Below are 18,282 nucleotides of genomic sequence, written 5' to 3' on the forward strand. Positions count from 1 at the left end.
TGATTATTATTTTCTTTTCCTCCCATATGTGGAGAGTCATTGTATAGTGCTGTATCAATTTTTTTTTTAATGGTCATATTTGAATAAATTTGCATTCGTACCCCCTATTTAATGATTCTTGTCATTTGTAGCAGTGTTAAGCAGTATCCAATAGGCATTTGAACCCAGAGATCCTACTTTCATATTATAGACATAAGGCTCCATCTTAAGTATTGTTGTTGTTGTTTTCTTTCGAACGTACCACTTCCCCAAGTGCTCAGGCTGCCGGGCCGGCACAGAAAGTAGGAAGGGGAGCGGTCCGAAGCTCGTTAAGCAATTCGACCCGCTCTTCAATCCAAATCTCATCCGTGGGTGTTTACCCCGTTACGTGGAGGCATTTTTATGCGTGGGTCATCCATTCGAAGCCCGGTAGGGTGTAATACATACATACATACATACATACATACATACATACATACATACATACATACATACATACATACATACATACATACATACATACATACATACATACATACATACATACATACATACATACATACATACATACATACATACATACATACATACATACATACATACATACATACATACATACATACATACATACATACATACATACATACATACATACATACATACATACATACATACATACATACATACATACATACATACATACATACATACATACATACATACATACATACATACATACATACATACATACATACATACATACATACATACATACATACATACATACATACATACATACATACATACATACATACATACATACATACATACATACATACATACATACATACATACATACATACATACATACATACATACATACATACATACATACATACATACATACATACATACATACATACATACATACATACATACATACATACATACATACATACATACATACATACATACATACATACATACATACATACATACATACATACATACATACATACATACATACAGAAGTTCTACACTATATTTATAATAGTAAAGATGTTAGTCACACAAGTTTGTTATTTTTAAATTTAAAATTAACATAATGTGGAAATGGAGGAGCCTTTAAACAATTTATCACGAATCTCAGTTATTTAGTTTAAATTTTAATGATAATAATAATTATAATAAGAACGGGGCTTTCGGGCTCTGCTCCTATGTAAATAGATTCAAACAGACTATCATTGTGAGAAAACACGCATCGGAACTACCCCAGTCGGTAAAATTCGGGTCTAGAGAGTGTCTAGTCTTAGCAGGTCACTGGATTCTGTGGGCCCTGCACCATCATGTTGGGATCAATTGTAGGATCCCTCAGGCGCTGGCCTTCTAACCCCAACTTGGCAGGTTCGATCCTGGCTCAGTCCGGTGGTATTTGAAGGTGCTCAAATACGACAGCCCCGTGTCAGTAGATTTACTGGCACGTAAAGAACTCCTGCGGGACTAAATTCCGGCACCTCGGCGTCTCCGAAGACCGTAAAAGTAGTTAGTGGGACGTAAAGCAAATAGCATTATTATTATTATTATTATAATTAATAGACTCCACTATCAATACTAAATTCCAATGTTCAGGATTTTTAATTTCTCTTTTGAGTGTAACTAGATAAAATTAGATTATATGATGTGGTTCTGTGATATTTTGTTTTACTCGAGCGGTGGTATAATTAGATGTGCTTTGTACTATTTACTATCCAAACTTTTAGAAATTGATGCTGTAGGATTAGCAATAGATCAAAAAGAAATGTTTAATCTCAACCTAATATTTAGAAAATTAAGAGCAATACAGTTCTTCACGAAGTTCAGTAATTAGGATTAATATTTGACTGAAAGATGGGAAGTTCCATGGAACAAATTGAAAAACAAGTGAGGGTAAAAACAAGAACTAATATAATTTAATTTGTGTTTTATCCTTTGAGTCTAATAATTTTCACACCTCTGTACATACAAGAAACATTTCGAGGGTACTAGCTAAAAATTCGATGGAGTAGGTGCTATACTAGCTTTAATTACACGTAATCTTAGCAGTTTAGGCACCTCGATCGATAATATAATCCTAGCCTCCGAGTACAGAGGGTCAAGACTCGGAATATGTCCGAGGTGCCTACTCATAATCCTTACTAGGCCACTCAGCTGTTGCCAGGACGCGCCTACAGTAACCAATTCCACCAACTATTCTATTTCACGAAGTGGGAATTTAACAGAAGTAAAACTAATGAACGTAGATAATTTGTTGGAGATATTTTGTTTAGTGTCTCTTCAACTGCTATATATTTTAAGAGACGTAGGATTATAGGAATTTTGTCCCGCAGGAGTTATTTAATACGCTGGACTTGGTCATTTTAACCCCTTCAAAATTCCACCTACCTTAGCCGGGGTTGAACATATATCTTCTGACGATTGATGCTGAGAAGAACTACATATTTGTTACATATACGGTGTTAGTTTAACACAAAAAAACGAAACCCCATGGCACGACAGCCCTTGAAGAGCCTTGGCCTACCAAGCGACCGCTGCTCAATTCGAAGGCCTGCAGATTACGAGGTGTCGTGTGATCAGCACGACGAATCCTCTCGGCCGTTACTCTCGGCTTTCTAGACCGGGGCCGCTATCTCACCGTCAGATAGCTCCTCAATTCTAATCACGTAGGTTGAGTGGACCTCGAACCAGCCCTCAGGTCCAGGTAAAAATCCCTGAGCTGGCCAGGAATCGAACCCGGGGCCTCCGGGTGAGAGGCGGGCACGCTACCCCTACACCACGGGGCCGGCTGTTAGTTTAACACACTAGGCGTATTTTAACAAGGCCTGTGCTGTATGAGAAACACATTTTGCCTCTTACCAGTAAGCTATGGATTAGATTCCTGGCTCATCTAAGAATCTTTATCTTCACCGAATGTAGTCATGAAAGCCAAGTCGTTCAGCTGAGGAGTAGTTATGCTGATCACGTGACATCCCAAAAACAAAACTTAAAGCTTGCAGATATCGTGATTATAACCACGGGTACATGGAGTCCGACATGCATTTTCATTTCAGGAATACCACATACGGTAGCAGGGAATCGAACCACATCCGCGTTGGTGAGAAGCCAGTGACGTCCAGACTTCACCCTACAATATTTGTATATCATTTAGCTGAGATGTTCATCCCTTAGCAGTGTTCAGTGCGGCTTGCTGCGGGGAGCTAGGGTTCGCTTCCCAAAAGGGGTCGTGGGATCTTCTTAACCGTGGTAAGTTAATTCTCTTGACCCGTGGGCTGAATGCTTGTGCTGTTGTTTTCATATCTGCTCCATACAACAACACATTACACTATCTCCACCCCACTTTCATTCGGTTAGAAGCCTTTCACACAGCAGATGACACTCACCGTGCCTGAAGTTCTGTTCTACAAAAAAACAAATCCCAACCCTCATGGGCCTTGGCCTACCAAGCGACCGCTGGTCATCCCGACGGCCTTCAGATAACGAGGTGGTGCATAGCCGTTATTTTTGGTTTTCTAGACATCTCGCCGTCAGATATCTCCTCAATTATAATCGCGTAGGCTGTGTGGACCTCGGACTAACCGTCAGGTCCAGGTAAAAATCCCTGATCTGATCGGGAATCGAACCCAGGTGAGAGGGAAGCATGCTAACCCTAGAAAGTACGTAAAACCATCTTCAGGGCTTCTGACAGTGGGACTTGAACCCACTATTTTCCGGATGCAAGCTCACGGCTGCGCGCCCCTCACCACATGGCCAACTCGCCCAGTATTCGAAGAGTTTGGGGGCCCCTTAAAAGGCGCGTGCCCGCCTGCATTGCAAGCCCCAACGTTATGCCCCTGGTGAGAGAGATCAAGTATGGGGGTGCGTGATATATGGAAGATATCGTGTTCGAGGTGAAGAGTATACAGGAGAGTTACCTACTAACATGATTTGAAGTAATGCTTTATGGTGCCGGCAAAGTACATTGAAAGTTTGAAGATGAATTACTACGGAGTTGAACTCACTGTCTATCTAATGGTCTTTGAAAGTTTAATGGTTCTCAAAAAGGAAATTAGAACATCTTCTAGAGCTCTGGGAAACTAGATAAATGGAGAACTCACGAAACCACTCCGTAAGGTATTTGCCATCAAGAATTGAAGTAGAAGATCCACTTCTACAATTCATTACAGAAACTTCTCCAAGACAAATATACCCTGGTCGAGTGCGGATAAACGAAGATTACTCATGACTGAAGACAATATATCTACTTCTCACGAGGTAAGGAAGCTGCAGAAGTTCTACACTATATTTATAATAGTAAAGATGTTAGTCACACAAGTTTGTTATTTTTAAATTTAAAATTAACATAATGTGGAAATGGAGGAGCCTTTAAACAATTTATCATGAATCTCAATTATTTAGTTTAAATTTTAATGATAATAATAATAATTATAATAAGAACGGGGCTTTCGGGCTCTGCTCCTATGTAAATAGATTCAAACAGACTATCATTGTGAGAAAACACGCATCGGAACTACCCCAGTCGGTAAAATTCGGGTCTAGAGAGTGTCTAGTCTTAGCAGGTCACTGGATTCTGTGGGCCCTGCACCATCATGTTGGGATCAATTGTAGGATCCCTCATCCTGCAAGATCACAACCAAGGGGAAATATTTCTTTAGAACAAAGAATATGAACACCATCCTAAGAGTTGGTAAACAGATAGAGCTTATCAGGGAACTAAATAAATACAGAGGAACCTCGATATATCGAATCAACTCGGGAGCTGTTTTACTTCGAGATATCAAAATTTCGAGATATAGAGAATACCGTTTTTGAGCATGTATAGCATGAATCATATGTATCTACGGGCTTATGCTGAATACACTATTTTTAACAGTATTTACAAATATAGGCCTACAAACAAACTATATTTTACGACATTACTTCAGTTATAACACTTATTTTAGTAACTTTTTAGAAGACAGGATACAGCAGTGAAACAAGAAACATACCTCCGTTGACATCTTTGGAAAAAATCCTTCAGTCTCTTCTGTTTGTTACTGTTAACCTTTCCACCCTTCACGTTGAAACTTCTCGTCAATACCACGCAGCCGAGATTCGTAAATGGAGCTTGTCATCCGCGACTTCGGGGATTGATTTCCTACGTGACCAGTAATTAATTCACAACCGAGAAACCGCGATGCTTCGCCGAGTTTCCGATCACTAGAAGTTTTAGTTTTTCCGTTCTTGTCATATTAGCTCCTAGCATCACTGTAACCCTTTACTTGTTAACTGTTCCTCACAAACAACAGTTGCCGTATTGCACAGTTAATGATTTTGCGCAAAACTGGAGTTACAGAGTATTTTTTGCTTCAAGGGAGGAAAAGTTAGCTCCGAGAAATCGAGAAATTCGTATAACCAAATCTCGAGTAATAGAGAAATAAATTATTATTATTATTATTTCGTATGGCAAAACAAGGATACATTATAAATACATATACATACATATTTCTTAAATGAGTGTGTAATTTACAGGCCAGCATTCAAAACTTAATGTCCAGACTTTTCAGCCAGTCCACTGGTTCTGTAGAGGCACTATGTAATTCTTGAACAGATTCACTGAATCTTCTTTTTGGGCAGTCCATAACAACATGCTGGATGGTCTGAGGCAGATTATCACAGTCGCAGAATGGGTCTTCAGATTTTCCCCACTTGTGAAGCCAGAATTTACACCTTCCATAGTTTGTCCTGATTCTGTTTAGAGATGTCCATTCCCTTCTCGGTAAATTGAAATCAGGAGGAGCTCTACAAGGATGGTGGATTAAACCCAGGTGGTCAGGATTTGAGGAGGTCCATTCATCATGCCAGATCTCATCAGCATCAAAATGTGTTTCCAGGAGCTTCTCGCCTAACTTCTATTTTAGAGAAATAAATGCACGTGAAGAACAGGACAAATGGCCGGGAAATTTCAGTTACTTCGAGATACCGAAAATTCGAGCAATGGAAGTTCCAGATATCGAAGTTCGTCTGTATCAAATCAAGCTACTCGCGGTACAAGAAAGAAGATTCCCCTCAAATGAAGTACCTACGATGGGCAACTATAGTGCAATAAAGGGGGCAACCAATAACGAAAATAAAACGAGCAATAGAAGAAGATCACCATCAGTTCTGGGAACAGCTCTCTTTGCCCATAATTCAATCCTTGATTTTAGAACAGCATCTCCAAGTCTATCAGTCTTAACGCTGAAGAGTGGAAAACATACACGACATTCAATGGGCATGTCTCAATAAACGCAGATAACAAGAAAAATTCAGGTAAGTTCGAGGAATTCTGGTCCCTGCTGGAGGAAGAGATGCTCGAAACGCCAGATCATTTGCTTAAAATACCAATAGGCAATTTTAATGCCCCGCTTGGGAAGGAAAGAAAACCTAGGAAAATATGTGGCAGCTATCCTGTGCATATGATAATTAACAGAAATGGAGAAATTATTATTGAAGTATATGATGCATTCAGTCTCAAGCTGATGTCCACTCGATTCAAGAGAGAAAGGATACGTTATTGACGCGGCGTTCTCCAAATCCAATGTTAGGAGAATTTAAAATAGATCACGCAGCCTCATCAAGCCTGTTGAGACAGAGGGACTGATGTAGATTACGGCCCTACCTGATTAAAGCTAAGATAAAGTTTATTCCAAAGTCCACCAAGAAATCACCCAAAGTTAAGAGATAAAGAATTGACGAACTTAAGATAAACTAGGAGATCGTTGAGAAGAATCGGCGAGAGCTTTGGGTCTTGGAATCTTCGAATTGAGACGAAATGGCCAGAACAATTCAAGAAGCAACTGAAAAGACTATAATGCTTGTCAGAAAGAAGAAACCCTTGGTGGAACGGCGATCGTGAAGTAGACCTGCAGAGACGTTCCGAGCCATAGAATAAGTGGTATTCTAGCCAGAGCAAATCTGAAAAATTCAAAGAACGAACGAGACTCACGGCAAAAATCCTACACAAAAATAAGGTACGAGAAAGAACAGCTACTCCACATAGAGGAAAATTTAAAGAAAAAACACGTGAGATTCCTACCGAATGCTCAAAAACAAAAGCAAAGGGTTCACCCTCGGAAGCTGTATTTAAAAAAAAAATACGGGAAACTCATACTTGGTCACAGGGAAACTATAAATACTTGGCTTACTATTTCCAGAAACTTTTGAACTGTGAAACTCCTGAGGAAGGATTGTTCTCGGGAAAACTCCTGTTTAAACTGAGTGATTCGCTCCCAGCAAACAAAGAGATACTACGTTTAATCAATTACTAGAATGTTGTCTATGCTGATTCAAAATGAAAGTAAATTTTCTACTTTTGAAATCTGAAGGTTTAATGAAGTAAAACATTCTTAGAATATTACACATACCTTTGGTGAAGTGTTACTCCCCAATAAATTATTTCTTATTGAAATCAGATTATGACTTTTCACACACTCGGATTCCAGACCTAAGTCTTTTAATTTCCGCAATTTGGTATCGATGAATGTCAGAATAGCGAGTTATACGGTAGCTCAGGGTGTAATTTTACAAGTATGTAGAATAATCTGGGAATTGACGAAATAATTGTGAACTTCGATACACTATCCTCGACACATGCAGACTTCTTAAAAATATGTGATTGGATTTACGAAATAGTTTTGAGTTTACCAAATAAGATAGCTGAATATGTTTGGCATCTCTGGAACAGGAATTCGATTTTCTGGATTGATTCACTCATTTTTCAAAATTTTTAGTTGAATACTAATTACAAATCAGCATCTGGGCGCTACGAACGGTATTTCCTGTCGAGTATTTGGGAGGATTTCCGTTCGATTTCGGGGAAGCGAAACATTTTCAACGCGGTTATCTGTGGACCGTTTGTATTGCTTGCTGTTACAAGCAAGGGTTATAACATTCTCGGGAAATCATCAGTAGGACTGAGTTTAACTCAGTATGTACTGCACCCATAAGGCGAATAGCCTCATGGATAAATTAATCAATTTATCTTATTGTGATATGTGAAACTGCACACACAGCGAATTCAGTAAGGTATTTCCCTGGGCAGCAAAAGGGACCTCTCATAGAGAATGTACATCTCCAAGACTTGCTTATAGGCACGTTCCGGTAACACCCAAAATCGTAAAATGCCTCCAATAAAATCTAACAAGCCGACTTGGGGCATCCCAGTGACATCTTCCCACGCAAAAGCAAAATGAGATTGTTGCTGGAATGAAAGATGACAGGGAAAACCGGAGTACCCGGAGAAAAACCTGTCCCGCCTCCGTTTTGTCCAGCACAAATCTCACATGTGACCGGGATTTGAACCACGGAAACCGGCGGTGAGAGGCCGACGCGATGCCGCCTGAGCCACGGAGGTTCACAGGTAATACGACATAACTGGTGTCAATTTCAAATGTTGAAAAGTTCTTACTTTTTTAATATCTATGTAAAAGGCACAGCGAAATAGAGATGATATTGTATATTATATAGTAAAAATGGTGAAATTTGGTTGTTTCATGGATACTCTTTGGAAAAATTTACACACAATATGCCTCTATAAACTGGAATATTATTGACATCTACGTTAATTAACGTATCTCGATCTAAGAATGCAGTGTATATCAATGATGTGGAATGCAAATATTGCTAATATATTTTGTAAAAGGTGTGCGACATTTCCTGAAAATCCAGTAAAAAGGTTTTGAAAAATCAAATTCAAACTAATTAAAATTGAATAGTTTCTCATGCCCAGGTTTTTATACTAGTAATGTATAGAGACACTTACCTATTTGACAACACGTACACCTTCTCCGAACGTCGCTGTAACTGACTGCGAAGGTGAATGAGTTCCCACAGGAAATGCGAGTCCATATCCTTGGCAGAACTGGCCCGTACCTGCACCTCCGTGACGGGAATGAGGACTTGGTAGCGGATGATCTCAACCTCACTGGAGCTGCCTTTACTCGACACACCCTGCGACAGCAACCAGCAACACGACATTGTAGTAAGCAGCAAATGAGTGAAAACCCCATGTAAATGTTTTTTTCATCTACCTGTTTATTCTATACGTTCTGATATCCATGTGAGGTCAATGAAGAAATGAAGAGAAGCAAAGGAACACTATTATTTTATACGACGGAATATATCGTTTCTGCGGGAGTTATACCGCGATCTGACAATGCATTTCCCCTTCATTATTTTCCTTAAGACTAGTCACGCTGTCCAGCCACTTATGGATACGCATTCCATTAGAACAATTTTCGTTATGTTCATTGTGCTATGCTAGTGAGTAAACGAAAATTAACCTTAAGTACATCATATTGTAGGAGTGCTTAAATACGTCATGCAAACATACATTTCTACAATATGGTACACTATTGTAGATATGTACTTAACTGTATTTAAAAAACCGGGTATAGAAAACCAAGAATAACAGCCAAGAGGATTCGTCGTGCTGACCACACGACACCTCGTAATCTGCAGGCCTTCGGGCTGAACAGCGGTCGCTTGGTAGGTCAAGGCCCTTCAAGGGCTGTAGTGCCATGGGGTTGGGGGCAACAAACCAGAATATAGCAGATCCAAACACTGCCAGTGGTCTATTGTAAGAATAGATTCTTCTCTGAGTTTGTATTCATCACCTTCACCTAGCTATGCTAATAAATTTGGCATTTCCTATCAGCAATGATAGATCAATTATAAGTCATGGTGACTTTTAAGAATGTTTCTAAATGTAGAGAAGTATACAAATTTTAATCAATACTGACAAGGGAGCACATACAGGTGGTTGAAATTGGGTAGGAATATTCGTGGGAGGCTGTAGAATGCTAAGGTCAAACCTGCATGTGCCCAGAGCAAGTTTCAACGCCAACAATGAACAAATAAATAGTCGTAAAATTAAAAGTGGCGCGGGAGTATCGGGATGTGGCGGAGAGGTAGGGAGGAGCGAAGCAGTGCACGTGAGCCAGCCGGGCTGTGTCGAGCCGTGTCAGCAGCCAGGCAGCTGCTCGCTCGAGTCGATTGAATGACCATCCCCCCTCCTTCCCGGCCACTCTTCTTTACTGCACCGCAGTTCGCACATACCTCGTATCTTCCCGATTAGAACGTCAAAGCAGATAAAGAGGTGCACATTGATTAGTCGTCCGATGAGACAACGTTCTTACAATGACAGGTCAAATCTGACGTTCTTAATAGTCGTTTTTATGAATGGTGACTCTATATTTACTTTAACCTTGACCGAGCTCGATAGCTGCAGTCGCTTAAGTGCGGCCAGTATCCAGTAATCGGGAGATAGTGGGTTCGAGCCCCACTGTCGGCAGCCCTGAAGATGGTTTTCTGTGGTTTCTCATTTTCACACCAGGCAAATGCCGAGGCTGTACCTTAGTTAAGGCCACGGCCGCTTCATTCCAATTCCTAGGCCTTACCTATCCCATCGTCGCCATAAGCCATATCTGTGTCGGTGCGACGTAAAGCAAATGGCAAAAACACAAAAAGAACTGTAACCTTGTATGGTAATAATTGATTTTTTACACCTAGATACAACAAAACGCCCACTACAGAAGTCATTCAGTCCGTGGAATGTAGTAGTGTGCCTTCAGAATTGTTTTGCAGAGTGTGACAAAAAAGACACCCCATTTTCTGAAGATGAAAGGGATTTGGGGGGTTAGAATTATATCGTAAGTAGATCAATCTATTCATATATATTTTCTTTTCAGAGAAAAACAAGCGTTCACAGGAATTGCGGTCTCGTCTCCGTTTTACAGGTCTAAACTTTCGACAGGGTTTTGGATACCGATGTGACAGTCGAACTGGATGGCACATTGGATATGTCAGATGATGATTTTGTTTTCGAGGAAGACAATATTGAAACACCGATATTTGAACTCGTCTCCGAAAATATTTCTCCTAAACCTGCATCCACAACAACGGCTGAACGATGCCTAATCGCTATAACTTATAAGTAGAAGGTCGTCGAATATTGGCGAAACAAAGGTGGGAAATAGAGGAGCTTCGCATCAGTGAAACACAGGTTTCGTAAATTAAAGTGCCGGGAAGAGCTTCACACGTGGGAGCAACAATTAGAAAACGGTGGCACAATGGGAAGAAAAAATAATTTGTTACGAAGAAGACTTATCAAAAGTTCAAAGAAAGTAGACAACGAAACAAAAATGCTCACTATATAAATATAAAAAAATGGACCTTCAAGTACGCTCGTCTAGTTACCTACGACACGTTTCGAGCGTCTCATTTCTGAGTAATGAGTTTTAAAAAGAAATTTAAAATTGGATCAAGAAATACTTGCAAATTCGTATCTAAAAATACCAATTTAAACAAGAAGATACTAATTTTAATGTGACACTGTGGAAGAAGTGTCGCAATTAATAGAAAGTCACGGCCCAGAGTGCGTGTTTAATACTGATCAGTCTGGTTTTCATGAAGAGTTCCATTCTGGCAGGACCCATAATGAACGAGGAGAAAGAGTCGTATTAGCGGAAGCACAATCTATGAATTCGCTAACTCATAGCTACACAAGACAGCCAATAATTTTGGCAGATGGACAACTCCTGCCGAAGTTGCTAGTGGTGTTGAAAGAAAAAATTTGCAAATTTGGTCCAAATATAGAAAAAACTACTTCGTATTTACCGCACCAAATGTGTACACTTTGCCTTCAAAGTCTGGAAAACTGGCCAAAAAGAACTTGTATAAAAATAGTTACGGGATGTTTATTGTCAGCTAGTACCAGAGTACAGTGTTTTAGTTCTCGATTCGCGGACCGGACAAAAAGAAGAAAATATTTTAAATGCTAAAACTGGGAGTAAGAACATCATTAATATTCAAACAATTCCGAAAGGAGCCACTGAACTTATCCAGGTGTTAGATGTTTTGGGCTTCCGCATTTGGAAGCAATTTATTCGTATGTTGTAGGATTTAATTTTGTTAAACTCGTTAGACATCAACATACATTTAAGGAACAATCTTTTAAAAGTGCAATCTTTGACGCACAACCAGTTCTCCTCTCCGAAGCATGTGGCAGTTCAGTTGGTACAAATGTGGCTATGTTAAAAAGAAACCTTCATAATTTCTTAATCCAGTCGAGTATTGTTTCAAAGAAGAGCCTTCCGATAATCAATGTAATACTTGTAAAAGCGACAGCGCTGTATAATGTGCATGGTGCACACATTATCTGTGCCTTGTCCACTTTTTTTTTGTAAACAATCACTATTGCACTAATTACAACGAGTAACAAGAACTCGGGCGTGAATTTTTCAAACCTTATTGGCATCGTTGTTTAAACATAATCCTTTGTACACTTGTTTCATGTGCTGTTTTCATATTTATGTTTTGCACATCTGATCGGGAAGTTAAGGGGAACGCGCTAACTATACGCTGCCTGGCTGCTGGCGCAGCTCGACACAGCCTGGTTGGCTCATGTCCGCTGCTTCGCTCCTCTCTACCTCTCCGCCACATCCTGATACTCCCGCGGCACTTTTAATTTTACGACTATTTATTTGTTATATTTTGGCGTTTAAACTTGAGCTGCGGACATGCAGTTTTCACCTTAGCATTCTACTGCCTCTCACGAATATTCCTACCAAATTTCAACCAGATTCGCGTGTAGCACATTAATGTGTTCCCTTGTGAGTAGAGTGGCCGCGCGTGTTGAGCCGTGTATACACTTGAGCATTCGCCCCGAACGAGCATGCGTTGCCGATGCGGGAGCGCACAAGCACGACCCGCATGCCAATCTGTTGAGCAAGTTTCCACTGTGTTCGGACCTCGTGCGGACCGAGAACACCGTCTGTGTGTAGGTGTAGTGTAGTGTTTTGCCTGACCTGAGGCTACAATCGTGAATCGAAAATTGATCGTCGCCAGTTATTGTTATATGTATTTATTGCATTCCTTTAAAACACAAAGGCGAATGCGGTGGTGGCAAAGAAAACTGTATTAAGAGAGATGCAATGCTCAATTAAAAACGATCGGACATGAAACAGATGACAATTTTAAAATTTTTACGAGAATGTCATCCGAGGATTTTGAATGGATATTGCATAGTATCAGGGCTACGATTGAGAGAGAGGACACAGCATTTAGGAAAGCCATATCTGCCGAGGAACGTCTAGCTGTGACACTGCGATTTCTGGCTACAGGAGACTCTTATACGAGTTTGCAGTACCTCTTCAAAATTTCGAAACAAGCCATTGGCAGAATCATACCTGAAGTGTGCCAAGCCATCGCAGCCTGCTTAAAGGATTATGGGAAGGTATGGAATGGCGTATGGCTTTTAGTATCGGGAATGTCCGAGGACATGTTCGGCTCGCCAAGTGCAGGTCTTTTGATGGGACACCCGTAGGCGACCTGCACGTCGTGATGAGGACGAAATGATGATGAAGACGACATATACACACCCAGTCCGCGTGTCAGCGAAATTAACCAATGATGGTTAAAATTCCCGACCCTGGCGGTCGAACCTGCGACCCTTGTGACCGAAGGCCAGCACGCTTACCATTTAGCCATGGAGCCGGACTATGTGAATGTATTGTAATAGAACTCGACCTTGGGGTTCCAAAGAACGGGGTACTTGTGGTTGTATCCCAGGAGGATAAGAGAATTATCCTAGGACAATTCCATTTCAACTTGAAATTCTCTTTCACACTCTTCCTTCACTTCACTTGCACGAGCGAGATCGCATATTTATAGCGGAAGCAGTCGGCTCATACTGTTCGGGCGACCCCACTCGTCCACACTGGGCACGAACAGAGCACGTGCTCACTTTGAGGTATCGACAACTTTCGGATCGGGCTGAGGCATGCGGATCCATTCGGTTCGCCCTGTACTCATCTGAGCAAAACTGGGCAAACGCATGCTCATTCGGGGAGAATGCTCGAGTGTATATGCGGCTTTAATGAGCTGCGGCTATGGAACCAAGCTCTGTATTCCAGCGATGAGTAGGATCGAACCCCACCGTCGACTGTCCTGAGAATGGTTTGCTGTGGCTTCCCATTTTCACTTCCAGGCAAATACCGTAAGAGTTCCTATTCATAGGCCACAGCCGATTCCTTCCACCTTCTTTCACCACCATTTATTTCATCTTCGTTAGCTCCTCAACCAAGGTTGGCGCCAGGAAGGGCATCCGTCCGTAAAACATGCCAAATATTTAATCTCATCTTATCTCATTCCCGGCCTTGTATCAGGAAACGGGACTAAGGCGTAGCAATTTATATGAATTTTAATCTACATTTAAGCATTAGCAGTTTATTATTTATGGGAGAGACTCTCTTCCCGAGTGTACTGAGTTTGATTCCCGGTATTTCCAATATATAGGCTAGTCTGTAGGTGGGTCATCGAATGGTCAGGATCTTACACAGCACCACACTTGCACTGAACGCCCGCATCAGCTGGTAGGAGGCAACATCTCTGCATATTGGATGTGTTGGTCTTCAATGTGGCACACCCACTCTCATTCGGTTCGAGGTCTTCCACAGTGTGTGGGGTTGATCACTGCTAGGACCAAGTTGTTCTTTATCCAGGATGTTCTGGTGGCCCAATTCGTTCCTCCACTTGATGATGCGGTGCCTTTCTGGCGTTCCTTCCAAAACCTGTGTTCTAGACGAGAAACTCTTCCTAAACGCAAGTCGCCGAGTTAGGGGTTGGTGTACATAAAGAGGATAGAGGAGGCCCGTTTGCTGTTTCCTCCTCTCCAGATCAGCAGAAAATTCTCTCCGGTTGTGGGGTGGCACTATTATTATCAGCGGATATAATTTCTGAACAAGAGTTGGTATCAGACATCCAGATACAATGCTGGGCTGAGTGGCTCAGACGGTTGAGGCGCTGGCCTTCTGGCCCCAACATTTGTCAGGTTCCATCATGACTCAGTCCGGTGGTATTTGAAGGTGCTCAAATATTTCAGCTTCGTGTCGGTAGATTTACTAGCACGTAAAAAAAAACTGCGGGACTAAATTACGGCACCTCGGCGTCTCCTAAAAGAGTTAAAGTAGTTAGTGGGACGTACAGCAAATAACATTCTTATCCAGACACAACCGTTGCAGTTTCATTTACTGCGACATCAACCTCTTTCTAATGTGCAGAGCCATCTCATATTAGCGCAGCCTATTCTGTAGCACCGGGCGAGTTGGGCGTACGATTAGGAGCGCGCAGCTGTGGGCTCGCATCCGGGAGATAGTGGGTTCGAACCCCACTGTCGGCAGCCCTGAAGATGGTTTTCTGTGGTTTCCCATTTTCAGACCAGGCAAATGCTGGGGCTGTACCTTAATTAAGGCCACGGCCGTTTCCTTCCCATTCCTAGGCTTTTCCTGTTCCATCATCGCCATAAGACCTATCAGTGTCGGTGCTACGTAAAGCAACTAGCAAAAAAATAATATATATATATTCTGTAGCACAAACACACATAATGTTAAATGTCAGGGCTGTGGGTTTCCACGTATGGGGGGTTGGCACCTCTGTTTCTATTTGTGAGCTTCCTAATAATGTTATTTCGAGCTCCTACCTTCCACTTTGTACTGGCACTATGCTGTTAAGATCTCAGAGTACGATCTTGTGTGATACCCAGATATTTTTGTGTTTGACTGTGTTGAAGATGGTTGCCTCGCCACATGGCTTCCAGTTTTTGAGGTGGAAGGTAGTGACTTGTGTTTTATAAGTAGTTGAATTTGGCCTGAGGTGCTTAGCATCACAGTAGAGGGAGCGTTCTCAGAGCTTGCCCTAGTTTCTTCTCGACTTCTGGAAAACCTGAACCCTGAACAATTACTGCAGTGTCATCTGCATATTGTAGATGAGCTGTCTGGTATGTTTTGGTAGTGGTTAGTCATTGGTGCATATGTCGTAAAGAGCTGGTGCAAGGGAACTTATCTGAGGTAAACTAGTCTTGTCATTTCTCCATCTACCATTTTTCCTCCAAACTGACAAAGATTCTTCTTTACACATAAAAGTACCAATCAGTGAAATCAGTTGATGGTCTTTCGTGAGTTCGTACACGTTTTTTCAATTATTATCTGTGGTTTACAGTGTTATGGGTAGCCGTAGAATATACAAAAGCAACTTTGATAATCTTCTTCTGCTCAAAACTGTCTTCAGTATGTTGTATGAGGTTTAAGATGTGACAAGCACATGATTTTTCAGGTATAAATCCTGCTTCTTAAAGTACATTTAAGGTTTCATTGAGTACCATGGGTTCCAGAAGTTCGATAGTTTGGCAGATTAAAGACACTGGACAATAGCTTTTAGGGCCATTTGGCTCCTTATCATATTTCAGTAAAGCGACCATTCTAGCTTTCCTCTACATTTTCTGGAATTGAATGTTGGCGATACACATATTTAGTGGGTTTAACAGCCATTCAAATATTGGGGCGTGGCGACAAGTCTCAAACAGAACCTGGCTGCTCGACAGCGAGTGAAGTTGGTATTGAAAAGCAAAGCAGTTTAAATTCATTGTTCATATTTGAAAGGAAGGAAGAATATCTAGCCTTAAATCCTGGTCAAAATCCTGAATGTAAAATAGTGCCAGTGATCACAGAAAAGAAAATGCCTAGCGTAAGATGAAGTCGCAATATATTCAACGTGTTATCATGCTTTAGAGGTAGGAGTTTGTAACCTTATTTAAATAAAATTGAAATGCAGAGAGAAACAAACAAACAAACAAACAAACAAACAAACAAAAACAAACAAACAAACAAACAAACAAACAAACAAACAAACAAACAAACAAACTTTTTACATACCATGAGTTTCTTCTTCTGACGCAGTCGCTCCTTGCAGAGGAAGACGACGGCGGACTTGAAGACGAAGCACATGGCGTGAAGCTCCAGTCCCTTCTTGATCTTGCCGAGGAAGTCAGAGATGTTGAGCCACTCCACACCTCCGTAGTAGAGCAGGTCTCCTGGACTGAGATCTATGGGCTGTGGAGCGGGAAGAGGTTGAACAACTCATACTCAATATCTACATTACAATATAATGAAGCATCGTAAACTAAAGTTTCCCCTCTATATACTGTTGCTGTTTGGGTCATCAGTTCAAGGACTGGTTTGATGTCTCCTTATTCTGTGCTAATCTCTTCATTTCTATGTAAACACTCATCTTACATCTACTCTAATCTGTTTGTCATTTGTCAAACTTTACCATTCTCAACCTCTACAGTCCTCTCAAAAATTATCTGAACATGTCCCGCATGCCTCAAGCAGAGTTCCTATCAATCTATCACTTCTAGCCTCACCGAGCTCGATAGCTGCAGTCACTTAAGTGCGGCCAGTATCCAGTATTCGGGAGATAGTAGGTTCGAACCCCACTGTCGGAAGCCCTGAAAATGGTTTCCCGTGGTTTCCCATTTTCACACCAGGCAAATGCTGGGGCTGTACCTTAATTAAGGCCACGGCCGCTTCCTTCCCACTCCTAGCTCTTTCCTGTCCCATCGTCGCCGTAAGACCTATCTGTGTGGGTGCGACGTAAAACAACTAGCAAAAAACAAAATTTCTAGTTTCCTCGGGCCCCGCGTAACCTATAGGTTACATAGCTTACCAATTCACCAAGCAATGTAGCCCGCTGCTAATGATTCTAATACCATTTCAGAGAGTGCGGCATTGGCTATGCTGATTTTCAGAAATTTATCTCGCCACACTTGGTCACAATGAATGTTTATAAAATGAAGTCCTCTGGTTATTGGCGGAAGTCACATTGCAGTGAAAATAAGTACAATTTTCCAATAATAATAATAATAATAATAATAATAATAATAATAATAATAATAATAATAATAATAATAATAGTAATGATTCTAGATCACAAATACGTAATCTATATAAATAAAGTTATAGGGGGTCCGCTGCCTGTAAGTTCGTTTGTCTTGCCAATTTTTCGGATATTTATCACTTTTAGGTCAACTCAAGACCGTATGAATGGTTTTTATTTTTCGTGTCTGTTTCTTCCACCATCGTGGCGAAACGGCTAGATAGATCTCAACCAAACTTCATATTCAGAGTATACTCATCCCGGAAAAGATTTTGATATGTATATGATTTTAAAATGTCTGAATAGACGGGTGATTTATAGGAAAACACGAACAGTTTTCTTCCATTTTCTCTTATACTATTGATTTTCTGTAAAATTCGTGGACTAGATGTGAAACGTTCCTTCCTTATAAACAACGTTTGTTATGTACATAATTTCGCTTACTTTTCAAATGACGGAGAAAATTACTATTTTCTGCGGGTGTAATGCTCCGCATTGAGTGACCGACAGACCGACAACTAACCTACAGGTTACCAT

General features: G+C 40.9%; 1 protein-coding gene across 1 annotated transcript in view; it reads right to left on the reverse strand.

Annotated features, from left to right (window-relative positions):
- LOC136856812 (protein still life, isoforms C/SIF type 2) overlaps nt 1-18,282 on the reverse strand; it is a 560,067-nt gene that overhangs the window by 35,304 nt on the left and 506,481 nt on the right. The window contains exons 16-17 of the mRNA XM_067134934.2: nt 16,743-16,919; nt 8,795-8,982 (exon numbers count right to left, since the gene is read on the reverse strand). Of these exons, the coding sequence (XP_066991035.2) occupies nt 8,795-8,982; nt 16,743-16,919 (365 nt within the window). The remainder of the gene's footprint in view (nt 1-8,794; nt 8,983-16,742; nt 16,920-18,282) is intronic.

Source organism: Anabrus simplex, chromosome 1 (genome assembly GCF_040414725.1).
Source record: "Anabrus simplex isolate iqAnaSimp1 chromosome 1, ASM4041472v1, whole genome shotgun sequence".
Classification (NCBI taxonomy): Eukaryota; Metazoa; Arthropoda; class Insecta; order Orthoptera; family Tettigoniidae; genus Anabrus; species Anabrus simplex.